Here is a 27,953-nt window from a genome sequence, read left to right on the forward strand (position 1 = left end):
ACATTGCCTATTATCACAACCCTTTATACTTTGAGAAACTGCAGGGCCTGCATTTATCCAAAATTGTTTTTCAGGGCTCTAACATGATGCTATAACGTCTAACGAAAACTTAACCACAGACCTCCTTCATTGGTTATAAAAGATTCATCATTGCTGCTGGAGTCTTTAGAGATTTATTAAGTGAGAGCAACCCAACTGAAGCTGGAGTTCTGATTCGAAAGCGAAGCAAATGAATGATAAACAAAATTAAACCATGCTGAAAAATAGGTTGGTGTGCTGTAAAGTGATTTCTCGTAGAAATCATAATGAAAGAGAACACATGGAATTCCGTATATTTTCTTTATTCAAATCTCACTTCAGAAACCACTGAGCAGGCCCAGAATTTTCAGTAGCTTGGGATCTCTCTCTGCACTAAATGTTACAAACATAAGATAATTTGTAGTGCTAATTTGGGTTTTTTTTCTGAGGTTACTTCCACCCAGAGGGGTCATGGATGTTCATTGGGTGTTGAGGTCCCCCCCCCCTATTTAACAAAGACATTTTAATTAATTTATTGAAGTGTTTATGCTATTTATTATGCATAGCTATTCATGCCCTGGTTACAACCACATTAGACTACTGTCATGTGCGCTAAATGTTGCCTTTTAAGGATGATCTGGAAGCTTTAACTCGGGGGTCAGCAAACTTTTTCAGCAGGGGGCCAGTCCACTGTCCCTCAGACCTTGGGGGCCAGACTATATTTTGAAGAAGAAAAAAGAATGAATTCCTTTGCCCCACAAATAACCCAGAGATGCATTTTAAATAAAAGCACACATTCTACTCATGTAAAAACACGCTGCTTCCCGGACTGTCCGCTGGCCGGATTTAGAAGGCGATTGGGCTGGATCCGGCCCCTGGGCCTTAGTTGCCTACCCATGCTTTAACTCATAGAAAACAGCTGCTGAGTTACATGTGCAGGCTAAACAATACCTTTTTCAGAGGAACATACAGGACATATTCTACACCACCTCTTCTGCTTTCAAAGAGCCAATGAAAGTGTTGATTGTTCCCTTTAAAGCCTTAAATAAGACCAGGTTATCAGGAGGAGGAGGCCCCATTAGCTAAAGTGGTGCTTCAGGTTAAGAACAGTTTCAGGTTAAGAACGGACCTCCGGAACGAATTAAGTACTTAACCCGAGGTACCACTATAGAACATAAGGCCCAATAAAACAGATGGAAGTGTTACCGGTAATTGTGCTTGTGTTTATGGAAGGTTCTTAAAAGCACTACAAAGGGAGTCGCAACTGTGCCAATGGCCACAGAGTGCAGCACTTGTGTAATTTCAACACGCAGTGGTCTTGTGTAGTGGGGTGTCCTGCCTCTTGCTGCGAAGTGGTGTGTATACTTCAGCACATTATGTGGATGCAGGATGTGGTGGTGTTTTTTACAGAATTTTAAGCTGTTCCTCACAAAGCTAAATCAATGTGTCGTGATCACCAAATAGATACGTCACTCAACAATTCAGATGTGTGCCTCTTTAATTTCAGTTCATCACAAACAATTATTTTTGTTGTACATAAATTTAATTACTGAAAAGTGCAGCAATAATACAGGGTCATTCAAAGGGCACTTTCTAGAAAAATTGCTATGATTCATGAGTAAGAAAACTAGCATACATAGTTGTCATACAGCAACACTTAAAGGAGAACTGAACAGAAAATGCCATGGTTTTGAGCAGCATTATAAACAACATTTTACTAGGGGTTTTTTGTTTTTGTTTTGTACTGATCAGGATGGATTTGGTGGTGTGGGGCCTAAGTACAAAAAAAGACCTACCTAGTACAAGCACTTGTAAAACCCTAGCAATTACATGCAGTGACTGTCTATTTGGTGAGTTACATATGAACAGACAGCCTTCCAGAATAACTTGCCTTTTAAAAGAACTTGCGTTTTGGCCAAGAGTTGTTTTTTTAACAGAAACTTCTGAGATGATAGGGCAGTGCTGTGAAACGTTAACAAGCCCTGAAAAAATTTGATAGGTTCTGTTAATTGAGCTAGAAGTTGTTTTTTCTCTGCACAAGAGAGGTGAGCTGTGGGGGAAAAAATCTAATTAAAACTCCACCAGTCAACACTGGGCTGCTGCTCACAATATATAGCAGCTATGCAATGTCATGAGTAACTGTGTGCAAATTGGCTTGCCAGGCAGATTCATTTTCTACTGCATAGTTTGCTCCCACATCACTGCCAAGCAGCTCTGTTTAGCAATGTGAATGTTACCGTCACATTTTCTTTAAAACTAATACTGTGTAAGGCCTCTGTTGGTATCCAACAGTTGGACGACAGCGTCTTCATCATAAAGTGCAATCAGACAACAATAGCTAGAATCTTACAGAAAGAAGTGGTTAGATCTGTGTGTGGGGCTGTGTACTTTTAGGTAAATGCTTAGGTGCAAAGACTGGTTAAAAGTAGGTTTCTAGTGGTCCTTTCATTCTTATGATTCCACTTGGCATCAAGTTCAAAGCAGCCTGTTTCTCCCATGCCAACATTGTGCATTGAGACACGATCGGACTTCCTCTCCCTGACACCCCCAAAGCTCCCCCAATCCCCACCCACAGCAAATTTTGGGGTTGTATAGGGATCTGCAGGTGGAGGAAAAGGGAAAGTCCAGTTTGCGTGAACTAAAATCAATTGCACAAGTTGTGGTTTGTTTGTTTTTTAACAGAAGACATGCAGCTTTGGATAGGATAGTTAGAAGTTAACACATTTAAGACATTTTGAGATGCAAGCTCACTGTTCTGAAAGAAAATCATAGTAAGAACCTAAAGAAATAACAAAACAAGTAAAATCTTTCCATTCTATGTTTTACAAGATCTCAAGTTTCTTCCTGAATTGCTATTGTATATTACCTGGTTCGTAAGTGCCTTGTGAGGAATCAACTGGTGAATTTCATAGTATTAAATATACCAAACTACTACTAAGTTGTTTCACTCATTCTGTATGGTTAGTTTCGATAGCATGAACATTGTTTAAGACATGCAGCACAGAATCTTCTGCTCATACCAAGTAAAACACCTTAACTCTTAAATGTTTCTTAAAGTCAGGGGTGGCAAACCGGTGGTCTGCCAGATACCACTGAACTTCCATCATTCCTGACTGATGAATGTGATGGCTGGGACTGATGGGAATTGGGAGTCCAACAGCCTCCAGGTGATTATAGGCTCCCACCCCTACTCTCAAGTCCACACAAACAGAATATTACAAATGAATATATTAGAAGTTTAACCTTAATATGGTATAGGAGCTTGCTACTAAAATATGTTGGAACTCATTCTGATCCACTCTAGCTAGAGGTATTAAATGCAGACGGGGAGACAAGAGTAATCTTTCTCAATGTTATGTATGACAAACAGAAAATAAAAACACGTAATATATTTAACTGCAGCAGAACTGACATGTATCCAGCTCTGATTTAAATCATTGAAGTTGACGAGCAATGCCCCCCTGCTGGTTTTCAGAGGTGTTTAGATTGGCTGGAGCAACAGTCTGAATCTCTAAAGCAATTTCCTTTCATGCTCTCCCCCCCCCGCCACTTCCAGGATGACTCAAACCACCTTCTCACCTTACTGCTCCTTGACCCTGCTGCTCTCTATGTGACCTCAGCCTTTATCATCTGACACAGCATATGTCCAAATAGGCCATTCCTATAAAAGAGGTCCATTTATATTTGTTGCTCCTATCTATTGTTAAGTGGATACGATTGGGACAAAACTGTTTGGGGGTGTTGTGTTGCCCAAGTGTTTAAGGAGATATGCCCTTTGGGTGATAAGTCAGCCAAGTGAAGAGAACTAGTCTGGTATTCAAGCAAATGTCGATAACAGCTAGCAAAATAGTCTGATCGGCTTAATATTAAATAAAAATAGGGCCAAACGTTCAACAAGTGCTAACAATATATTTCACAGGCATAGGCCAATCGAGAATAAGAAGCGTCAATTCTGGGCATCAAATAAATACGACTTGCAGTTTTCTGGCATAAAGGGCTAATACAGTAAGCATTATATCCTAAAGCAACTTTCTCAGATGAGGCACTGGAAATACTCTCCTCTGTATATATTGCTACATTGGGACGTCAGAATCTATTGTATTTTTCAGAATGCACATTTTCCAATTAAAATATCACTCTTAAATTAGTGGCTCCCATACAAAATAAATGGCACATTCAGCGCATTTTCTATCTTTTTTTGGGGGTGTGTGTGTCTCCATTTAGTGGTTTACTTGGTTCTGATCTGAAAAGAGTGTTGATTAATACATATGGAGACAATCTAACAGGCACATACATTCTAACCAGCAATTCCAGGCGAGTCCTGAAAGGCTGAGAAGAAAAACAATGGCAACCTCCCTGGTTAAAACTTGACTAGACTTCTAAACACAACCCAGAAGCATGATGCATCTTCTTAAAAAGCTTAGCCGGTAGTGCTGTAGGGAGGCAATATATAACCTCTGCCTACAGGGCAGGCCCAGGATGACCCTGCTCCCCCTCCCCCCAAAAAAACTTACATCAGGACCAGCTCTCAAAGGTAAGCAATTAACACAGTTTCCACCTGAGGTCTTTCACATAACACCAAACAAATTGAGATTCCTGGCCACAAGTCAACATTGTACTTCAGGATGCCATTTTCAGATTGATGTGGTAATCAGATTTTGAGGGAACTAGACCAATCATGTCTGTTAGCACGTATTGCACAAAATAACCAACTGGGGAGGTCATCTTCTCCAAACAGAGTCCGCCAATCATGCCTTTCAGATGTAGTCATAGTGGATTCAGCAGATATTCTGCAGTCACTTTGAAGAAATGTTAACAAAACAGGCTAGTCGCTGCAGCTACAGGGACCGTGTAAAAAGTCTGCGAGGCTGAGTCCCATGATTGCTGAACATCAGGTGTGGGTTGAACTTGTATCTGCAGGGAAAGGGGTGAGTTTGGGAGAGGAGGAGGGGAAAACAAGTGCTTTCAAGTCAAGCCTGGTATTTACAGTTTTTAAAAATATCAGCATTCTATGCGTGTTACAGAATCTCTTGCTGATCTTTTCCTCGAGAGAAACCTCTGCTGTATTAGTTACATTACATGCATGCAAGAACCCCGTACTCCATTAAAATGAATGGCGGCTATACAGATGCTGCGTTTAGTTGAACACAGTATTTTCAAAGAAGCAACTGTTTCCGTTGTTTAGTTCCAAGCTCAAAAGTGTTTGAAGCCAGTGTGGTGTAGTGGTTAAGAGCGGTAGTCTCATAATCTGGGGAACCGGGTTCGCGTCTCCGCTCCTCCACCTGCAGCTGCTGGGTGACCTTGGGCCAGTCACACTTCTTTGAAGTCTCTCAGCCCCACTCACCTCACAGAGTGTTTGTTGTGGGGGAGGAAGGGAAAGGAGAATGTTAGCCGCTTTGAGACTCCTTATAAAGGGAAAGGCAGGATATCAAATCCAAACTCTTCTTCTTCTTCTTCTTCTTCTTCTTCTTGAAGCAGCGGCTAACAAGCAAGCTGCAGGAAGCGGTTTGTTATATATAAGCTTTAAAGACTTCGTGGTTAGGCCCAGATAAGCGGTTTCTTTTAAAGCCTGTGGCTTGGACCAAGGAAAACCTCCTTCCCCCGCAACCCCCCCCCCCCCAAATCCTCTCTAGAGAATCAGGTTGGGTGCAAGTAAGGGGAGGAAAAATGAGAAACCATTTATTCAAGATAAATGATGTTAGTATTCAGGTCTCAGGGTGTGTGTGTGCATATAATTTCTTTAGTGCTTTATATTTTTAATAAAAATCTCAAAGTGGTTTAAGGTAAAGGTAAAGAGAACCCTGCCCATTAGGTCCAGTCGTGGCCGACTCTGGGGTTGCGGCGCTCATTTCGCGTTATTGGCCGAGGGAGCCGATGTACAGCTTCTGGGTCATGTGGCCAGCATGACTAAGCCGCTTCTGGTGAACCAGAGCAGCACACGGAAACGCCGTTTACCTTCCCGCCGGAGCAGTACCTATTTATCTACTTGCACTTTGACATGCTTTCAAACTGCTAGGTTGGCAGGAGCAGGGACCGAGCAACGGGAGCTCACCCCATCGCGGGGATTTGAACCACCGACCTTCTGATCAGCAAGTCCTAGGCTCTGCAGTTTAACCCACAGGCAAAGTGGTTTACAGCATATTAAATCAATAAAGCATTAGCCGGTGATGTTCCTCCAGCCTCATGAGGAGCCTCTTTAGTGGAACTGGCGAGTATGGGCCATGCCCCCTAGCCCAGGTGGAAAAAGCCTTTCAGGGAGCAGCCTTCACACCTCACTGCAGGGCGATGTTCCTTTGTTGGATAGCCTTCACTATTAAAAAGACTTGCCTCCCTTGCAAGAATTCCAATTTAAAACCTTGTAACTAAATTTTACTTACAGTAACTCAAAGACCAAGAGGGAAGGTCTATGTGCCTGAACTGTTCAAAAACAGTTGCAAAGTTATATAATGACTGAAATAGGTCACTAAGTGCAGGCTTACCCTGGATCAAAGACCCCTGGTGTGCGGCAAGTTGCTCCAGAACAGGACTGCAACATCATTAGCCTATAGTTCATCTTTTCTAAAATTTCTTGATCTATTGTTTTTGCTATGTTGGTAATCTGGTGCGGGTCTGCAGTCAAATTGTAAACTTCGACAAACACCTGCATTTAAAAAATAAGAAAAAAGATACGACAGGCTAAATAATATGGAACTAAGGATTTATAGCCAGAGATACTACGATGCTATTACATCTTAACATGGTCTATTACAGTAGTACCTTGGGTTACAGACACTTCAGGTTACAGACTCTGCAAACCCAGAAATAGTACCTCGCGTTAAGAACTTTGCTTCAGGATGAGAACAGAAATCACGCGGCAGCAGGAGGCCCCATTAGCTAAAGTGGTACCTCAGGTTAAGAACAGTTTCAGGTTAAGAACGGACCTCCAGAACGAATTAAATTCTTAACCCGAGGTACCACTGTAGATGCCACATAGATAAATCCATTTGTCGATCCCATCCTGTAGCTCCTTTTGTGGGAGCAATACATCTGAACTTCAGCTTGGTTTGTGCGACAGTAAGCAGAAACCAAATCTCTTTCTCATTGTCTTCTAGTTTCACCACTCATCGTGGATCACCCTCACGATAACTGGGAGGCGCTGTCAAGTGAGATGGCCGCCCTCTTCCACCGAGCGCGCAAGCTTTGGGAGGGAGGCACATGGGGAGGGAGGGGGACACCTGCCTAGCCTGCCAGGTCAGCTGAATCAACCCTGATGATCTATGGGGTGACAGATGTCGCTTCACGAGCAAGTGTTCATGCAGCCAACATCTTACTAATGGGATTTAAATTTCGCTTCTAAAGGGAGAGGTAGGTCACTAAAATCCTCTCAAAGCCAATTGTCCCGGATCTTTTTACAGACCTGTGTTCCCTCCTCAGTGTTCAAGCTGCCTGCCTCGTTTCAATTTACGATGCTACCGGTTCATCAAACCTTAGGTTTTACATTTGTCATTAACAACTACCTGCTGGAACAAGAACCGCAATCTCATGTTCGGCCCCAGCCTTGTTTTTCGTACATCCCTTGCGGCATGTAGCAAACAGCACCTTACCCAATGTTTGCTCACTTCAGCAGTGAGATACAGCTGAGGGTACAATCCAGAGCAGGCTATGCATGCAGGTCTCTTTTCTCCTAGTATTAAAATTACTGCCTCTTTAAAGCCAAACAGAGCAGTATTCACTGCCAATGCAGGTAAGGAGTAACATGCCAAAAACCCATTTCTAGCCATTACACAGTTACCTGGTGTGTGATTGCTCTGCACAAAAGAAAAGACTAAACTTCTGCACCAATGTTATAGGAACTTATACTAAAAGCAACTGAAAATATAACCATGTCCACTAGGATGCGGGGTATATATCATGGGTTGAGAAATAAGAACAGAGGGTCTTCCCTCTGAAGAATCTAACTAGAAACTGAGAGTGACAGTCGGAAGAGGGAATAAGGGATTGATTGCTGTAGAAGTGTAGGAAGAGAAATACTTTCATAATGACAACACAGAATAACAGTATTCTATTAAAACTGATATTCTCTTAAGCTGTGACCTGTTGTCAAGATGGCAATTCTCTGTCACGCAGTGCTGTCATATTCCTTACACATCTCTCTACCGGCTTCATTTTGCTAAACTCACACAGCTTTTCTCTACGTATCTTTTCATTGCAAGATTTTGCTTGTAAAAAAAAAAAACTTTCAGAGTTCTTGAGCCGACAATGAGTTTACTTCAGAAGACAGAAGGTAAGTGCTGGACTAGCAAGATTATAGGTAAAGGTAAAAAAAGGGTAAAGGACCCCTGGACGGTTAAGTCCAGTCAAAGGCAACTGGGGATGTGGCGCTCATCTCACTTTCTGGGCAAGGGAGCCGGCATTTGTCCACAGACAGCTTTCCGCGTCATGTGGCCAGCATAACTAAATTGCTTCTGGTGCAACGGAACACTGTGACAGAAACCAGAGTGCATGGAAACGCCGTTTACCTTCCCACCGCAGCAGTACCTATTTATCTACTTGCACCGGTGTGCTTTCAAACTGCTAGGTTGGCAGGAGCCAGAACAGAGCAACGGGAGCTCACCCTGTCACAGCGATTCGAACCGCAAAATTATATACCCCTACTAACGGTTGCTTCCTGCATTGCATTTTACTGACACAGGGATAAATTCTTACAGGAGTGGGTTGTGGTTCCCCTTGTCAAAGTTCACCTAAGTATTTAACGAGTTAGAATTGTCGTTTGGGGTCAGAAGCAGCCCCAGGAGTCTTGCTAACTGCATAACTGAAACGAAAGTTACAAACCCAAAATGAACAGGATGATTAAATATAGATATCTGAACCAGCTGTCTGGCGAGGGAGCTTTCAGGTCAAACGGGAAATAGCTGGTCACACTAAATTTAACCTCCTTGGTTAACCAGGTTCTGGGATTTGCATAAATACCTCCTAGAACTGTTATTCCCATCTGCACAGAATAAATACATCAGGAGTTGAAGTTAACATGGTACTGCAAAAATAAAAATAAAAAAACCAAAAAAACAGAACAATTACCTCACGATCATCGAATTCACAGTACTGCAGATCCCATGAAGAAGAGAGTGTTCTTACACATGCATATGTATTGTTGTATGCATCTTCACAGACACAATCTGGGAAACAATGCTATAAAAACAAAAGTTCTGTTACAATGCGGCACACATCCGTTGTTACACACGAACAGTACAGAGCACTGACAGCGGACAGCGACGTATGTTAAGACCCAGCCCACAGACTGTCCTAGACGCAACTTGCAAATTTGCCTTTAAACTCCTCCTTTTTGGGGGCCCATGTACAAGATGCCACTCCTAATCTTTCCACACAAACCCTCGGCGACCCCATGCTTCTCAGCATTCTTCAGGTAAGGATTCTAAAAGCAAATGGAAGAATACAGAACTACGTACGGTGACACCAGGTCCAAGGGCAGGGCAGGTAGGATCACTACTGTTGTGTCCTTCTCCTTGGTACTCAACCAAAACATCTGATCTCCAGGTCACATTTGCATCTCCTCTCTAAAATAAAGCAAATGTCAACAACTGTGTGGGTCAGACCGAGTAGAAAGGAAGCGTCATAAAACAAAAAGAGCTTTTAGCCTTCTGGACAGTGGAGACTAAGCCTGAAACTTGTAGCAGCAGCAGAGACTAAGTATAAACATGAAGAAGGCCTCAGTCCTTGCACTCTATAGTTTCATGACTGAAAGCTGACGTCATCTTCAGTATCTGATGTTAGAGATTGAAGAACCGCTGAGAAACAATTTATATGAAGTTTCACACTGCTAAAGTGTCCCTTAAATTCACCAGGTGCTCTCCACCAGATTCACAATAAAAATGGCACAAATGTGTGAGGTACAACTACAGAGCTCAGAGATGCTATGCCAGGCATAGGTAAACTCGGCCCTTCAGATGTTTTTGGCCTACAACTCCCATCATCCCTAGCTAACAGGACCAGTGGTCAAGGATGATGGGAATTGTAGTCCTAAAATATCTGGAGGGCCGAATTTGCCTATGCCTGTGCTATGCTAAGTTTGCATGTTATAAACATGCACCGTTCTTTTCTTTTAGCTCCTCTGGAACTTATCACAAAGCGTTTTGCTTCGTTTCCCTTTTTTTGCTACTAGAAACAACCTTATACTGTATGCAACAATGTTTCACATCGAATACAACTGATCTGCAGAAAGGACTTTATGATATGAAAATAGAGATGATGTGTGCAATTTGTAACCCAAGAAAAATAAAGACATTTTTTTTTAAAAAAAGATACAGGCAAGCTGCATCAGTACTCAAATTATTTCACAATATGTTTAATCAGTAAATTTGGTTGTGTTCAATAAATATACACTCCGATTTGTTTTACACCAGGTTGTATTATTTTTTTGTCCATCTAGCTCGATATCAGCTATTCTATGCCTCTCAGACACTGTTCTTTTACATCACATGCTGCCTGATCCTTCCATTTTAGTGGGTGTCTGAATACAGAAGATCCTGGGTTCAAATTCTGTGCTCTATCACTGAAGCTATCACTCCTACCAATACCAACAGCAAGGGATGTGTGAAAATACCTACAAGGTAGAGGAGATTACGGCTGCTGAACATCATAATCTAGAGTGTAAGAACAATCACTGAAGAACAATGTTTAGAGCAGTTACCAGAATACCTAATAATAATAACCCCACCAATGTACTTACCAGTAGTGGTAGTAGTGACATCCCATCCATCTGTGTTTTATTTAGATCATAGCCTGCAATATCTAAAATAGTAGGACCCAAATCAACGTTTGCCACAAGCATCTAGAAGGCAGGAAACATAAAAAAATATTATGGATTTTCCTATTATGGTCCAAGTGGAAACATGCACGTTTTCAGGGTCCAAGCATATTGGTGCAAGTATGTTAGTCTACACTTGCTTCTGTCACATAAATAGACTTCCACTGTGCTCTGAAAAGCTGGGGGAATGTATTGCTAAAGCTCTGGGAAAGCAGTTTAAACAGCACTTGCCATTTCCTCCTGCCAGCTTTCTGCATGCACTGACTGAGCTGCCAACTCAGAACATCTTCCATTTAAAGCTAGGACTATAGTTGATACCTGCCTTCTGCTATTAAATGGCAATTATTTGTTATTAACATTTGCTTTACAACAAAAAGGGTACAAGAAAATACAATGATCATTGCTGTGTAATAACTAATTCTTATCCGAACCATCCCTCGTATTCTCCCCTCTAATCTTGCATGAGATCTTCTAAGAACTTCCATCCCACTGCATTCCATAAGCAAGACAAAAGAGCGAAAAGGAAGACAGAGGGGAAAACATGAAAGGTGTCCACATTCTAATATACACACCTTGACTATTATTTTTATCAATGTGTTACCTTATGGCCAACTGTGCTACTCTATGATTTGGGACCAGTTATTTATTTAATGTGAACACATGTTTAAAAGGGTGTCTGCAGAAGCAATGAAGCCCCATCTCTAGTGTGAGTCCTGGTCCATCTTCCAGTTTTCTAGATGTCATTAGAATACTTTTCACACCCTTTATGTAGTTGCAACATAGTTGATGCTACCACTAATGACGCCATTATTGTGAAGTGGTGGCCATAGAAGTAATCATGCAACTTCTTTACTCCAGCCACGACCTCCCTGTCAATGATCGCTATCTTTAAGTCTGAACAAAATGCTTGTTTAACCTGGAGGTAGGCTGTCTGAATTGTGCATTGCTTTGTTAATGATTTGTTGGGTCTCTGGACCATAATAAAGATTGATTGATTGATTGAGTTGCAACATAATATTTAGAGAAGGTCAGTAAACAACCAAATTTATTCAGTCCCTCGTGTGACTAAGAACTGCCAATGCCTAGGCAAGAAGCTTTGTAACAACTCAACACACACACAATATTAAATCACACAGGCTTGTAGCTGCTGTTGCTTCTTTGCAAGGCCAGTTCAGAAGCAGTAACTTCTTCGTAGGTTTTTGACTATTCCATTCTACACAACTGCAGGCTTTACCACTCACTTCTCTTTGCATATTCTGTTTCCGCTTCTCAATATTTTCTCTCTCTTTCCAATGTCACTCATTCTTAATCCTTTTCCAGTTCAGACAACGAATGTTCTGGAACCAGGCTGCTTTCAAACAACATGGTCGCAGGTATTTGCACTTATTGTAAGCGTAACTTTACCTTGTTTGTTTGGTTGGGTTTGATTCCTGGTCCTCGCACCAACAGTGGAACTTTAATGTCAAACTCGTAGAGCTGTCGTTTGTCAATAGGCAATGAAAACTGACCTAAGAAACATGCAGAACAGAAATTCTATATATTGCATTGACAGCTTTTGTAATTTTATCCCAGGGAGGGGCTAACCTTTGGCCTTCTAGATGTTGATAGAATACAACTCCTACCTTCTCTGACTATTGACCATGCTGGCTGAGGCTGGTAAGAGTTTGAGTCTAATAATATTTGGTGGGTCACAGTTTAGCCACTTCTGCTTTATCCCTCTTGTTGTTTGTTCAATCCCCAGCTGGTCTGCATTTAGTCATTAGGAAAACGCTTTATTTTCGGTCACCCCTATATTGTTTTTAGTTTAGAGCTAAATTCCAGGAAGTGACCACAAAGAGAGAACATAGGACTAAGATGTTTGGATGCCAATCGTTTCCAAAGCCACAAATTTGCATCACTTCTCCCACTTATCTGAAGCAGTTTCAAATGCATTCATAAAAGTTTACAGCCTATATATATATATATATATATATAACTAAAATACATTCACCTGTATGAAAGCCATTGTCTGAAGTGTAAAAAATGTATGTATTATCCAACTCTGCATGAGATTCCAGCCTCTTCACCAGTTTTTCAATCAGATCATCCACTGACAGAAGTGTCTGCCATCTGCAAGCAAACAGGAAAGTTTAAGTGTGTTAAATGTATGAGGGTATGTGCATGCAAATGTGAAGTGGAGTATGAGTTTCATAACTCAAAGCAGACCTTCTTATATATTTTTAAATTTTAAAGCCCTCCTGTTTTCTATTCTAAAAAGGTCCTGTATCTATCAATACTTTGATCTAGTTTGTTTGATAATGAGAACCACCATTTTCATGGGATGCAAATTCAAGCAAGTGTTTGAAAATTCTGCAAGACTCACAACTTTGGGAGGGGCGTAAAAGCATCAGCTGGGTATTTAGGTACTATTTAACAGAAGGGAAACCTGCACTTGGCTCACTGCAAGTTTGGCTTATTCCAGAGGCAGCTGGTTGCAATGGGCAGAAAAGGAAGCAACCCCTTAAGAACCAGAAAGAGAAAGCATTTTTTTGTCTCTCCATCTGCACACATAACTAATTCACTACCTCTTTTCTGCCCCCTGTTCTCTGAAATCTTTTCTGGTCAACAGAAAGTGAAACCTGATGTGCTGTGCATGCATTTTGCCCCAGGTGGCACGACCCCACCCTCTCCAGAAAAATATATATTAAAAGCACTACCATTGAAAAGATAACCTTCAGTAAGGCTAATATGAACCAATGATTCCCCTCTTAGCCTCCTTTTTGAATGACTTTCAATACCTAGCCAATCGCAGCCCTCCAAAACAGTAATTTGCATGAAAGTTAAGTATCCATAACCATCATTCACAACCAACCCACTTTTAGCAGCGTCTTAACATTCTTTGACCATTGAGCCATTGCCTGGCTGCACAGGTGGACCCACAAGACACTCTCAGGCAAGCATGTGAAGAAGATCAGAAGTGGCCACAGGGAACCGCTGAGAGAGGCCTTAGCAAGGGAGAAATCCCTTCTCTGCTTGGGGTTTTTACTTAAGGCTCTCTTGACTCACAAGCGCTGCAGCCATTTAGAGGAGCAATGCACACAAGCACAGCTTCCACCCCCAACAAGGGAAGGTGTTGACTGTGGATCTGTGGCACAAAGGACTATTACATATAGGGGACTATTCCTGATCCCAGCTGCTCGCTCACTAATGGTTAAGAGGTGGCTATGCCTTCTTAACAGTGCTATGTGATAGGAGCTTCATCTCTCAACACACAGCAGAGAAACATTCCTATCTGCTCATGGGGAAAGGAAACTTTCTCCCCCCTCTGCCCTCATCAACAGACCCTCTGATTACTGTGCTAAGCAGTGAGATAGGGGTTTCCTTTATCGCAAAGCATAATAAAATAAAATAAAATAATAATAATAATAATAATAATAATAATAATAATAATACTCCACCCATCTGGCTGGGTTTCCCCAGCCACTCAGGGCAGCTCCCAGCACATATAAAAACCATAATAAAACATCAAACATTAGAAACAATTTCTTCCTTCCCAGGCTGTCTTTCTTCCTCCCTCCCTTTGATCACACGTGTGTGAGAAATATACGAGAGAGAGAAGAGGGTAAGAGTCGAGTCTATGTGAGTGCATGCCAGCAACAAGAGAGAAGGGCTGAGCCAGTGTAACATGAGAGCATATTTCAGCGTCAGGTGAGATTAGCCAGGTGTGAATGTGCCTGTCTTAAGCTATCTCTTTCTCTGCTTCAATGGTCACCAGTCACTTCTGCTTATCCCTTTCAGCAGCTACTTAAAAGCAACAGCTGTTCTCTGGTACAGAAGGTATGAAAAGACACCAGCTGTTTAAAGGAATCTTTGGTGAGGAAAAGGTGGAGAGGCAGATGTGACATTTGTGTAACCAAACTTTCTTTGACCAACTGCAGTTTATTTCATAACCCAAAACAACAATATATCATGTAGATTTTCAAAGCTGGCCTATATATATATATATATATATATATATATATATATATATATATATATATATATATATTTGTGCTCCGTTTCAGTTTTGCAAGAAATCCCATTAAAAAAAAAATTTGTATACGTTTCCTACCTTTTCCTAAAAGCGTCATCTAGAAATTGTATTGATGAATTGGTCATTGGCGTCTTTGCTTGCCTGATGAGCCAATGTTTGTCCTATAAAACATTATCAACATTTGTTACTTTAGATTTAGGCCTCATGCCTGAGACTTAGGGTGAAGAACAATTTAAAGCATATAAAAAAGGGAACAAACTAAGATTCAGTTTAAAAGCCAACAATGATATTGTTTTATCTGGATTGCCTTTTGATAGGATGGATTAAGGTTGGGTTTAACCGACATCATTTTCAGTTTGTGATCAACATTTTACCCACCTCAAGCCACTGGGATTCGTAATGACAGACACAAAAAACCCAAACTATTCCAGTTCAGATAACATGTGCAATCCTACCCATGTCTACTCTGAAGTAAATCCCATTGAGTTCAATGGCGCTTACTCATTGATAAGTGGATATAGGATTGTAGTCGTATAAGTTGGAACTATTTCCCTTTAGCTTTCTTGGTGTCATAAATTAATTTCAGGAACTTTTGTCTTATATAGAAAGATGCTGTCATATTTGGCATTTGATCAGGCTCACTGGATAATTATTTCGTAATAATTTCGTTAGAAACCAATATAACGTTAGCAGCGCAATTTTCCAAAATGATACGGGATATAATCCATTTGGTGCCTTTGTGCTCATGGAAAGATTTTTGTTCGATTGGATAGGTCTGCTAACAGAAGAGAAAGGAAAGTGATTTTTGTCAGTTCATCCTTCCCTGTGCAGCCAGATACCACCTTTCACCCTGTTCTGGAGGGTCCCCCAACTTTCTGGAGCCAATTTTCAAGGTGCGCTGGGGCAGCTGGGAGAGGGGGAAAAGGCAAACATAGCCTCTTATCCTTTTCCATTAACATATGACTCTATTCATGGACTCTGCAGTCAGTTTCCTATTGCTATGTACGCAAGCTTCTCCTAAAATGGAATCTAACAAGGTTTTGCTTTAATGAAAACATACTGCCAGAACACAAGATGCTCTTGGGCCACAAGGAGGAACGAGAACGTTTGAGAGATTGTTCAGACTTTAAAAAACAAACTGGACCTTGAACTGGAGAAGTAGAAAAACAGACAACAGTAAGCGCTGATGAAATCTCTTTCATAATTCTCATCCAATGAGGCTGAGAGCTGCATGGCCTTCACCTTTACTCAGAAACAGCACAAATAGCTCCAGTCTAATCTGGGTTGACAACGTGAATGACTATTTTTTGAAAATAACTGTGCGTCATTGCTTGCCTAACCACGTTCCAACGCATTTTACTATACAGTAGAACACAGCCTGTTCAAGATAGGAGCCTATGCAGCAACAGCAACTGAAGGACAAATAGTTTTAAGGCACTTTGATGAGTAATGTAACAGAAGTGGGAGTTAGAATCTTAGCTGCATTAGATCGGTGCTGACTATACAGTACTCCTAGGCACCATTTTATTGATATAAATTCCTGAGACCACTACTTAGCAATCTTCAAGCCACAGATGCAACAACGTCAGATTCTGAAGATCTAGATGCCCAAATTTCCTCTCTCTCTCTCTCTCTCTCTCTCCCTCTCTCTGTGTGTAGGCTGATTGGTCACTAAAGCACTCTCTGAAGCTCCATTAGAAATGACAACTATTCTGGCAGAGTTTCATTATAAGTTAGAAAGGCAAATAGGGGATGCTTGAATACTTTCATCTTGAGCCAGAAGACTGAAAATAACCTATTGATTTTAAATAGTGCCAACCCTATAGACACTTGTTAAAACAACAACAACAACTAAGCTCATTTCCAAAGAACAGACAACTAATCACAAGAGTACAATTCACACATTTAGAGGCGATATAAGGGCTGCACATATTGAAGGATACAAACAGGAAACTAAACAAAATTACGAACGGCAGAGGAGCTGACTTAGCTAAACATTCATCACACTTGCCAAAAATTTCTGTATTTTGTAGAGAAATCAAGTTTACCCCCTGTAGACCCACAACTTCCACCTGCGTACTTTTATGCCTTGACCACATGGCAGGTTCTCATGACAGATTCCCATGGTGATCAGCTGTTTTAAAAGCTCAAATGAAGATTAATTCATTACAGTGGTACCCCGCAAGACGAACGCCTCGCAAGACGGAAAACCCGCTAGACGAAAGGGTTTTCCGTTTTGGAGGCGCTTCGCAAAACGAATTTCCCTATGGGCTTGCTTCGCAAGACGAAAGCCCATAGGGAAATCTCCGGGACCTCTTTTAAATGCTAGCGGTGGGGAGCAAAGCCTTTCCCCCCCCTCCGGCCTTCAAAAGAGGTCCAGGAAGGCTGGCGGGGGCCAAAAGGCTTTGCTCCCCACCGCCAGCATTTTAAAAGCAGTCCGGGATAGCAGGGAAGCGCTTCCCGCTATCCCGGACGGCTTTTGAAGGCAGGAGAGGTCCGCGAAGCCTGGGCGCACTGATCTCAGCGCGCCCAGGCTTTGGCATGCTGGCAACTCTCCGCAAGCAGCGGCAGCGCTGCCGCTGCTTGCAGAGAGGTCCGCGAAGCCTGGGCGCGCTGATCTCAGCGCGCGCAGGCTTCGGCATGCCGGCAACTCTCCGCAAACAGCGGCAGCGCTGCCGCTGCTTGCAGAGAGGTCCGCGAAGCCTGGGCGCGCTGATCTCAGCGCGCGCAGGCTTCGGCATGCCGGCAACTCTCCGCAAACAGCGGCAGCGCTGCCGCTGCTTGCAGAGAGGTCCGCGAAGCCTGGGCGCGCTGATCTCAGCGCGCGCAGGCTTCGGCATGCCGGCAACTCTCCACAAACAGCGGCAGCGCTGCCGCTGCTTGCAGAGAGGTCCGCGAAGCCTTGGCCGGACAGCTTTTGAAGGCAGGCGGGGGGGGGGGAGCAAAGACTTTTGCCCCCCCGCCAGCCTTCAGAAGAGGTCCAGGACCTCTTCTGAAGGCTGGCGGGGGGCAAAAGTCTTTGTCCCCCCTGCCTGCCTTCCCAGGGGCTTTTAAATCGCCCCGGACAGCGGAGAAGTCCTCCGCTGTCCCGGAGCGATTTAAAAATGCCGCCCGCCAGCATTTTAAGATCGCCCTGGACAGCGGAGAAGCCCTCCGCTGTCCCGGGGTTTTTTAAAATGCTGGGGGTGGGAAGAAAAGCCCTTGTCCCCCCCCCCCAGCCTTCAGAAGAGGTCGGGGGACAGACTGTCCCCGGACCTGGTCTGAAGGCGGTTTCCCTAGGAATGCATTAATTGATTTTCAATGCATTCCTATGGGAAACCGTGCATCGCAAGACGAAAAACTCGCAAGAAGAAAAAACTTGCGGAACGAATTAATTTCGTCTTGCGAGGCACCACTGTATATCTAAAGGTAAAGGTAAAGGTACCCCTGCCCGTACGGGCCAGTCTTGACAGACTCTGGGGTTGTGCGCCCATCTCACTCAAGAGGCCGGGGGCCAGCGCTGTCCGGAGACACTTCCGGGTCACGTGGCCAGCGTGACATCGCTGCTCTGGCGAGCCAGAGCCGCACGCGGAAACGCCGTTTACCTTCCCGCTAGTAAGCGGTCCCTATTTATCTACTTGCACCCGGGGGTGCTTTCGAACTGCTAGGTTGGCAGGCGACTGTATATCTAGTAATCGCTAATTAACACATTTGTAGTAGATAATCCATACCTTTCCATGGATATTGAAATTACTGTTTCTCGGAGCACTGACATTCTGAAAGCTTTTCTTGTACTGAGGAGCAGCTACCCAAGGTGAGTGGGGTGCAGGAGTTGCTATCATCATGAAGAACGGCTCGAAGTTGGATTTATATTCCAGAAAATCTAAGGACATGTTGGCCTGAAAACAAAAAAATAATAATTATGAACTTAAAGCTACAGTAATTCTATTTTAATGCTGTCCAAGTAATCAGAAACAGATTCTCTCAAGAGTCTCCAAAATTACAAATCCCTGTTGCACTGGAAGAGTTACATGTATTTCAACTGTTCCTTTCTTTTGTATTTTCCTTTGAGCAGAAGTTAAATTCTATGTGAGAGGCAGGGCATATTTCTTTCTTATTTTATCAAAGTAAGTCCCAGAGTTCTTTAGGTCTAACATGTGATGCCATGCTAGTGTCCAGACACAAAGAGGAGGAAAATCTGATAAAACACCATTGCTTCAAACTTATGCTATCTCACTATGGGCAGCTATTCTTGTCCAACAATGTATTGCTATTATTTTAGGAAGTTGCCTTATACCAATGGTCAGACCATGTTGGACTGCATTGCCTACTCTGCAGTCTTGCATTGCAGGGAACTGGACTAAATGAGCCTTGGAATCCCTTCCAACTCTACAATTCTATGATTCTCCAGGACTTCAGACGGGGATCTCTCCCAGCAACTACATGGAGATAAGGGTAAAGGTAAAGGAACCCCTGACCATTAGGTCCAGTCGTGACCGACTCTGGGGTTGCGGCGCTCATCTCACTTTATTGGCCGAGGGAGCTGGCGTACAGTTTCCGGATCATGTGGCCAGCATGACTAAGCCGCTTCTGGCAAACCAGAGCAGCACACAGAAATGCCGTTTACCTTCCCGCCGGAGCGGTACCTATTTATCTACTTGCACTGGCATGCTTTCGAACTGCTAGGTCAGCAGGAGCAGGGACCGAACAACGGGAGCTCACCCCATTGCGGGGATTCGAACCGCCGACCTTCTGATCTGCAAGCCCTAGGCTCTGTGGTTTAACCCACAGTGCCACCCGCGTCCCTTACTACATGGAGATGCTGAAGATTAAATATGGGATCTTTCCTATGTAAAATGTGTTTTGCAACTGAGTCACACCCCAATCCCAAAGACCGTAGCATGAAACACAAAGGGTTTGGTATTTTAAAAACATTTAGTGCACATGTTTTTGAGCATTGCTAAAAATAAAATCATCTTTGTAACACAGGTTGGTCATCCCGTTTAACTGTGACCTTTAATCTCATTATAATTTAATCTTATTATCACAGCTCTGCATTTTAACCTCCTCTTGCTTTTTCAACTGCCATCCTGATAGCTATTAACAAACTGGTTACTGGGGCATAACTAGTTTGAGGACTTGTCCTGGGTTCAAAATGGTTGACCAAAATAACTGAATGACAATTAATCCTAACAGGACTTACAATTTTTTATTTTTTAAAAATAAATATAAGATTTTCTATTACCTCACATTATCAATTAAAAAAACAACAACCTGTGTTATAACTGGGCAGGTTTGGTGCCTTTCTAGAAAGTACATTTAAGGTACATTTAAATGCTTTGCACTGTAGGACACCCAGTGTTCATTTTCACTCAGGATTTTACCTTTGCTTCAGAATTATACTAGGAGTTCGACCAGATATAGTCTTGGAAACAAGCAAGAATTCATCTTGCTAAACACCTAATTGCTGAGAAATCCTTACCAGTACATCTGTCAGGTAATCAACGCTGTAGTTCTCACCATGCCTCCGTGCTTTTCCATTTACTGAAAGTGTGTAATTATAATACTTGGAATTTTTTTCCTGCGGAAGAAAACAAAAGCCACTTTATATATTCAAAAGGAGACATCCAAGGGGTTTGTTGTTAGAATGTTACTTGTCCCCAGTCACAATAAGATAAATTTAAATCCCAGTAAGACTTACCAAACTAACACACTGGTAATAAATAAGTAAAGAATCATATGGTGCAGGGCTTAAAATGCTTCACATACTTTCTCAGTAATCTTGCAACTCTATACAACAGAACCAGGCCTATATTGCACATGGAGGGGCTGAGAGGGAAAATCATGGCATGCCTAAGGCTACCTACTGAGTTTGTGGCTAACATGGCATTTGAGTTGAGAGAACTTTCTCTGTTAAACTCCCACTAGTGGCCACCATGCTACGACTCCTCTTCTGGGAATTCTACTGCAGTGATTGATCAGTTTACTTGTTTCAGGGTAAGTGTTTCTTCTTCTTCTTCTAAACTCCTTAATACAGTGGTCCCTCGGGTTACATACGCTTCAGGTTACAGACTTCGCTAACCCAGAAATAGTGCTTCAGGTTAAGAACTTTGCTTCAGGATGAGAACAGAAATCGTGCTCCGGCGGCGCAGTGGCAGCAGGAGGCCCCATTAGCTAAAGTGGTGCTTCAGGTTAAGAACAGTTTCAGGTTAAGAATGGACCTCCGGAACGAATTAAGTACTTAACCTGAGGTACCACTGTATTATGAAGTACAGGTGTGCAGATGGTCTGCTAGAATGATGGGAGGAATAAAAGGCCAATGTTAAAGGCTGCAAGGTTCCATGTTAATTATTTTTATTTCTGAAGGGCCCCCATCGTTTCAGTTTCAAGAATTAAGAGCTTGATGGTATTATACGATGGTAAAACATATAAAGCGAACTGTATATATTTAACAGACACTTACCAATGCATACCAAAAACTCCATCCAGGAGGAACATGACCGATTCCTCCTGCATCTTCTGCTCCATACTGCAAATGAAAAGAATCCAATATTAAGCAAGTCATTAGTATTATAATTATACCAACCAGAAAGCCTATGTCAGACCCAGCCTTTCTCAACCTTGGGTCCCCATAAGTTGTTGGACTACAACACCCATCATCCCTAGCTATCAGGGGTGAGAGAAGATGGGAGCTGTAAGTCCAACAACATCTGTGGACTCAAGGTTGAAAAAGGCTGGTCTAACCTATGGATGGCTATTGCCTGAGGACCTGAGTAGGGTTCCAAATTCATCTTATCCTGGGAATCATGGGTTTTAAACAAGGGTATGGGAAGGGCTTGCTTAAAGTTTCATGTTAACTCATACAGAAAATGGGTTGTGTCCCATTAGTATAAGGACTTCTGCCTGTGCGACAAGACTTCCTCTCTTCTTCCTTCATCCCGGGCCAAAACTGCTCTAGAAAGTTTGGTGGGGGCACACAAAGAGTGAAGAGGGGGGAAGACGTCTTGTGGCACCACAGGTGGCTAATGCAGCAATCCAGCCTTTGTTTAGTTGCAAGAGGGTCTTCAATTTATTACACTGGCTCTTGTACATCTTGTACATGATACACTAACTGTGCCTGATCACACCATGCTAGATGGCACCAGTTCTATCATAGAGCTTTACCACTAAAAGCAGATCCATTTGCTTGGAAAAAGGCAACTCTGGTGAAACAGCCACCTAAGAGTGCTTACATGTGGGAGCTGCAATGCAAATGTTTCAGAGCAGACATCTGTATGCAATAAAAGTCAGCTTTACTATACTTAACAAACTACTCCTGCTCACTGCATATCCTAACCTCCCTTTCACACAAACTGCTACTTTTGAGTTTTTTTTAGTAAAGTCTCGATACACGCACAAGCATTTTAAGACTGATCATTCCTGCAAGATATATATGCACAGTACACACAAAACTGTACCTCGTTCAAGTATTTCCCAGCAAAGAACGTCTGGTAGCCGCACATGGACTTGAGGATGGCAGGAAAGGTAAATGGTTCCTGAATCTTCTGCCAGGATTTGCTACTGCAGTTTCCCTCCAGTGTGTTATTGACAACATGGTGGTTGTGTGGATATTTTCCTGTCAAGATGCTTGCTCTACTGGGACAGCACAATGCACTGGGCACATACTGAAGAAGATAAAAGAACATGGGGAGAAAATCAAGTTGCATGTTGTCAGAAATACCTACAATATAATTAATAACACTCGAGATTTCTGTCTATGAAATGTTTAGTATGCAAATCCCTTAAAATCTTTACACTATTCACCTGAAACTAACCTGCAAGCAAATTAGATAGATCTGCATCTTATTGGCAGGGAGCAAATAAATGATTACTTGCCTAGCTGTAAGAGCAATAAATTTCCTGCCTCTTCAACTTAATTTCTAAATTGCCCAAGGTAGCATACAGCAGCCTCATAAAAAGCAATCATTTGAATAGTTGATTGTTTCATCAGCCCTTTGGCCTCACTTACTGAGAAGGCTTTTCAAATACAGCCCCATGTAGCGGGTGTTAGACTACCGTATCATTCATATATTCAAGATGGCAGTTTCTTGTAGATGTTATATAGCATAAGCCAAACATCAAGATGTCAAGTAGCAATCCACACACCCCTTTGCACTCGAAAGGGCGGGAACCATCAGAAATCTGCTTCCAAATCTCATACCTGCCTAACAGCTGAAAAGGATACCATGGTTGATGGTCACTGAGGAATCCGGCAAAATCAAAAGGAAGATACTTTTCAACGAGCTCCTGGGCAAATTTTCTACCAGGGTGATCAAAGCTGTTTTAGTCCAGAAATCACGTTATGAGTCAGACTGAAAGGGACCCAGAAAAGCTTCGAATTGGGTTGCCACCATGCATGCTGAAATATCCTGCCCCAGAATGTGATGCTGCAAAGTGTAGTTGACTAGAATGGTAGGGCTTTTTCATAACAACCTCTTCCGTTAAACTCAGTGTCATTACACCTCTCCTAGGGAGATATTCAGTCTCTTCTACCCAGTCCACCCCAGGGCTGGCCACCTTAAACCACCCATGCAGTGCAAGGATCTCAATCCAAGTAACTGACCCGACCCATTCAGGACTTCTGTGCACACCTTCAGGCTGCAGAAACTGAAAGTAATCTAAAGCTGACCAGCACTCAAATCAGATAACCTTTGTTCATAGTCAAAGTATCACCACAGCCATTCCTTATAGCATATAGACACAGGTTGTCCATCATTAAAGTAAAGATTATCAAGTAGACTTTGAAACAGATGGCAATCAGAGATCCTAACATGGCAATGCTGAATCCCAACTAGGAGCTGACAGAGCACTCTGTTGCATTTCCAGCTAGAAAACAAACCGGGATTCTGGGAAACATTATGCTGTCCCTCTGGCTGAAAACAAAAGATGGAAAACATAGAGCAATACCAGAGAAGACTAAGGTGGCATCACCAGCCATTTTCTGTACTTTGTAGCACTCAGGTGGTAACCCCGTCTGAGAATGACTCTTCTTCATAAGAAAGATGCTCCAACTCCCAGTTGACTTTAAATTGCTATCTAAGAAACAGCAAAAGTCACCACCTGAATGATATACCATGGAGAAACAGTGGAGCACCAAGGTAACAGTTCTGCCAGGTCTCTCTATGCCTTTAATAAACTGTGTCGATTCATCCCTTGGGTCCACTTCTTCCCTTTTTAGGTTTTCTTGTGAGAACGATACAATAAACTCAGCAGTAAAAATGGCAGTATTTTCAACAGCACAGCCTGATTCGGTACTTACTGCATTTGAGAAGGTTATCCCCATCTCTGCAATAAGAGCATTGGTCTTTTTCAGCGGTGTCTGAAAGAAAGGAAATACGTATAAAGACCTACAACTATAATATGACACCACAGGAAGATTGAGGCGTTTATGTTTGCAAACCTGAACACACAAGAAGGCAATAAGCCCCACTGAACACAGTAGGCTTTACTTTGAATAAATACACAGAGGACTGCACTTGTTACTTAATGGGGCTTGTTACTTAAGTAAATAATTTCAATGCTGGACTTGCTACTTAAGTAACCAATTTCAATGATTGCTAACACCCAATACCAACTTCAAGAGTACCAAAACAAATTCTAGCTGTTAGTGTTTCATTTATTATTATACTAAAAGGAAACTTTCAGGCTTGCAACTTAAAAGGGAAACCAGCACTTATTGCTAAATCCAGTATGAGCAATACTGTAGCTTATGTACTAAACACATCTCTGTCCAAATACCCATGGCTACTTACAACAATGCATAAAAAATATAAAAACAAACAAATTAAATAACCTCAACAGTATTCTTTCCCAAAAGGAAGCAAAACAAAGCACCACAGATGGGCATAGAATCACAGAACTGTTGACCAAGGATCATCTAGCCCAATGCAGGAATCTCAGCTAAAGCATCCATGACAGATGGCCATCCAACCTCTGCTTAAGAACCTCCAAGGAAGGAGAGACCACAACCTTCCGAGAGCAGGTGATGAGCAAGTTTGTGGGTGCTGGAAAGTGAGTAGGAACTTAAATGTCTTACCAGTTCTTTAAAAAGCCCCCGCCCCTTCATTCTAGAATCTAGCAATTACCGTATTTTTTGCTCTATAAGAGGCACTTTTCCCTTCCTAAAAAGTAAGGGGAAATGTGTGTGCGTCGTATGGAGTGAATGCAGGCGGGAGGCTCTGCTCAGCGCTCCCTTTAAAGAGCCACATGGAGCGTGTGTGCGGCTCTTGGGGGCTTTTCCCTGAGGAAGGAGAGGGGCTGCCCTTCTCCCTCCTTGTGGAAAAGCCCCCAAGAGCCTCACACACACTCTGTGCGCTCTTTAAAGGGAGCGTGGCTCTTGGGGGAGCCTTAGCCGTGCGCAACCTCTCCTGGGCAGGGGATGAAGGCTTCCCTTGCCCGGGAGAGGCTGCACGCAGCCAAGCAAGAAGCCAGGACAGCCAGTGGGTGAGTCTTATGGTCTGGTGCGTCTTACAGAACGAAAAATACAGTACTTCTACAAGCACACGGTTCCATAGCTCATAGATACTCTCCCTCCTATTCTGAAGGGATTGCCTGTGGATGCCAGGTTTGTGGCCCTTGTGTGTGTGTGTGTGTGTGTGTGTGTTCGTTTGTTTTTAATTGTAAATGGCCCACCTGTGAAGGGCCTTTCCCAATGTGGGTGTGTTCATGTATGCCCTGTGTCTCTCTAAGAGAGCAATTCAAGTGGGCAAAAATTTAGAAGTTTGTGGTTGTGTGAAGTTTGTGGTTGTGAAGTACATGAGTCTGTGTGAGAAATTTAAGTGTTTGGGGGCTGTATGTGTGCAGTGAGTATGCAGTAGAGACAATGGTGTGGCCATTTTGTGTATTTTTCTTGAACCTGGGGAATGGTCCCTGTTATTAGATAGCAAGAGCATTATTGTGAGTGTTGCGAGAGAGAAATCAATCACAACCAGCAGGACAAAGGTGACTTCCAGCAGCAAGTGTGAGGTTGTCTGAGGGGAGGAGAAGCAGAAATGGCCCCACCTCTATTTTGAGTTATGCTTTGCCCACCCCCACCCCCCATCAACAGAATAAATTTTGTTACGCCACATGGCAGCCCTTTTGTGACTGGCACCCACAGCACTGTCTTAAAAGCCAAACTGTGCCTAGTGGTCTGATGGGAAAAGCACCATAAGAAGAAAACAGTGATGGCCATTTTTGAGGCCTAGTCTAACAAAAAGTTAGCTTTGCCCATGTAGAAAAGGCCAAGGAGTGTATTGCTTCACGTTCTTGCTGAATCCTTCCAACAAGGAAGAACATTCCTACACCCAGTGCTATTTCACTAATGGAAGTGACACGCTGTTGTAACCTGTTCAACACATTTCCATAATTGGAAACAAACAAACAAACAAACCCCAGATCATTTCTCAAATGTACAAAATTCTGTTTCACTGAATAGGCTCACAATGTGTTCTTATGCAACCTATGATAAATGCATTAGCTTAATTGGCAAAGAGAACGGTCAGTTTACACAACCTGGCCATCAGGAATGTGCAGGCAAAACTTGAACATGTTGATTCTCCGATGGAGATGATCCAGTTGTGTACTTCCACTGCCACACCCAACACTAACTTCTAGTAAACCACCACATGCCCCCTCTTTCTCGGCATTTGTGGGAGGGAAAACCAAAGGTTGACCATCCTGCACCACATATCAGATGCACACAACCAATTCTCCCCAGTTCTGGAGCCAAAAGACGCAACAGCCCTTTCCTGAACTACTTCACACCCAAGGGCCTTTCTGGCACACTTCTCCATTACAGAATAGTGGGGCTTCTTCTCTTACAAGCATGAGAAAGCCAAGCTATATTGGCCTTCACACCTTGGTTAACCCTCCACCCCAGTGGATTCAAACTGATCCTTGGGCATTCCAGCCTTGCCAATGCAAACCTATGACTCAATTTGTTCCCTGGAGTTCACGCCTGCCGAAGCGTGCACAGGATCGCAGCCTTAGCCTGGCTTCTAATCGGATGGCACCAGGGCCGGATTTAGGTTTGATGAGGCCCTAAGCTACTGAAGGTAACATGACCTCTATATGTCCAGCTGCCCTTTGTCAACAAAGAATTGTCGCTGTTTTTGTGTGTTGAATATATGCTATATGGTAATTTATGGACCTAATAGGTCCACTCTCCCCAAGAGAGTGAGGCCCTAAGCTATAGCTTGTTTAGCTTATATGTAAATCAGGCACTGGATGGCACCAAGAGGTTGAAAAAATATTTTTTGGGGGGTGGGGTAAGACCCCAGATAAGCCCCGCCCTGCACAACCGATCACATGATGCATTGCATGCACACCACTTGAATGGCAATGCCCATCAACTTTGGAGGGGCCCGGCCCCCTCTTATATTTTATTGGGGGGGGGGGCGAAGGAGCCTCAGCTCCCTAGGAGTTGGCTCCTCTGACACCGAGGAGATAAGCAGGCTCCCCTTCCCTCCAGGCACGTACGCTACGTCGAGGGTTGGAAGAAGGGCAAGCCTCCTTCTCCAAAGGCGGCCGTAGCCATTTCCCTCCCGGGTCTCGGCTCTTCGGCCTCTTCTCTCCCACTGCAGAGACCCCTCTCCCCCCCTCTTTTCCGCGTGCGCAGGCCCCCAATCCACAAACACCCCCCCTCCGCCTCCGCCCACCACTTCCCAAGGGAGGCGCGGCGTTACCATTCCACCCAGATAGGTGTCCTGGTCGTCGGTCAGGATCAGCACCACATTGGGCTTCCGCGCCCGGGCGGAGGCCAAAGCGAGGGCCGACGACAAAAGCAGGAAACGGAGAGTCCAGGCAGAAGAAGCAGCGGCGGCGGCGCGCGCCATCCTTGCAGCGGAGCTGGAGCGCAGAGGGGGAGAGGCGAGCCGGGCTGGACTGTCACGAGAGAGAGAGGCGCGCGCGCTTCCCCGTTCCATTCTCCCCGCCCCCTTTTTTAAGTACGCCGAGAAGAGGCCGATGGAAGCGAAAGGAGCCCCGGCCACGTGACCCAGAGGCCTCCTGCGGCGCTTCCGCGGCGCCGGTGACGACAGGCCGCAAGCCCCGCCCACTGGCCATTTGCTGCTCCCGCCTCTTGGCCGCCGAGCTTGAGTCGCAGAATGGCAGAGCTGTTAA

The 27,953-nt window shown here is 43.5% G+C and overlaps 1 protein-coding gene across 1 annotated transcript; it reads right to left on the reverse strand.

The window, feature by feature from the left end:
• Positions 1–1,498: 1,498 nt before the first annotated feature.
• Positions 1,499–27,821, reverse strand: GNS (glucosamine (N-acetyl)-6-sulfatase). The gene is made up of 14 exons (XM_028746041.2): positions 27,518–27,821; positions 24,112–24,171; positions 22,271–22,477; positions 21,277–21,342; positions 20,296–20,394; positions 18,545–18,712; positions 14,913–14,995; positions 12,813–12,931; positions 12,227–12,330; positions 10,745–10,846; positions 9,465–9,572; positions 9,076–9,186; positions 6,498–6,658; positions 1,499–4,932 (listed from the first exon to the last, which is right to left on the reverse strand). Exons 1-14 carry the CDS (start codon positions 27,755–27,757, stop codon positions 4,857–4,859), a joined length of 1,704 nt encoding a protein of 567 aa, XP_028601874.2. The 5' UTR covers positions 27,758–27,821; the 3' UTR covers positions 1,499–4,856.
• Positions 27,822–27,953: the final 132 nt, after the last annotated feature.

This window comes from Podarcis muralis, chromosome 10 (genome assembly GCF_964188315.1).
Source record: "Podarcis muralis chromosome 10, rPodMur119.hap1.1, whole genome shotgun sequence".
Lineage (NCBI taxonomy): Eukaryota > Metazoa > Chordata > Lepidosauria > Squamata > Lacertidae > Podarcis > Podarcis muralis.

Coding starts and splice junctions, on each gene's coding strand:
- GNS (XM_028746041.2), bottom strand. CDS start 27,757: ATGGAACGGGGAAGCGCGCGCGCCTCTCTCTCTCGTGACAGTCCAGCC. Junction 14,996..18,544: donor ATTTCAATATCCATGGAAAG/GTATGGATTATC, acceptor AATGTTTTATAG/GACAAACATTGGCTCATCAG. Junction 9,573..10,744: donor TGTCACTACTACCACTACTG/GTAAGTACATTG, acceptor GCTTTATTTTAG/AGAGGAGATGCAAATGTGAC.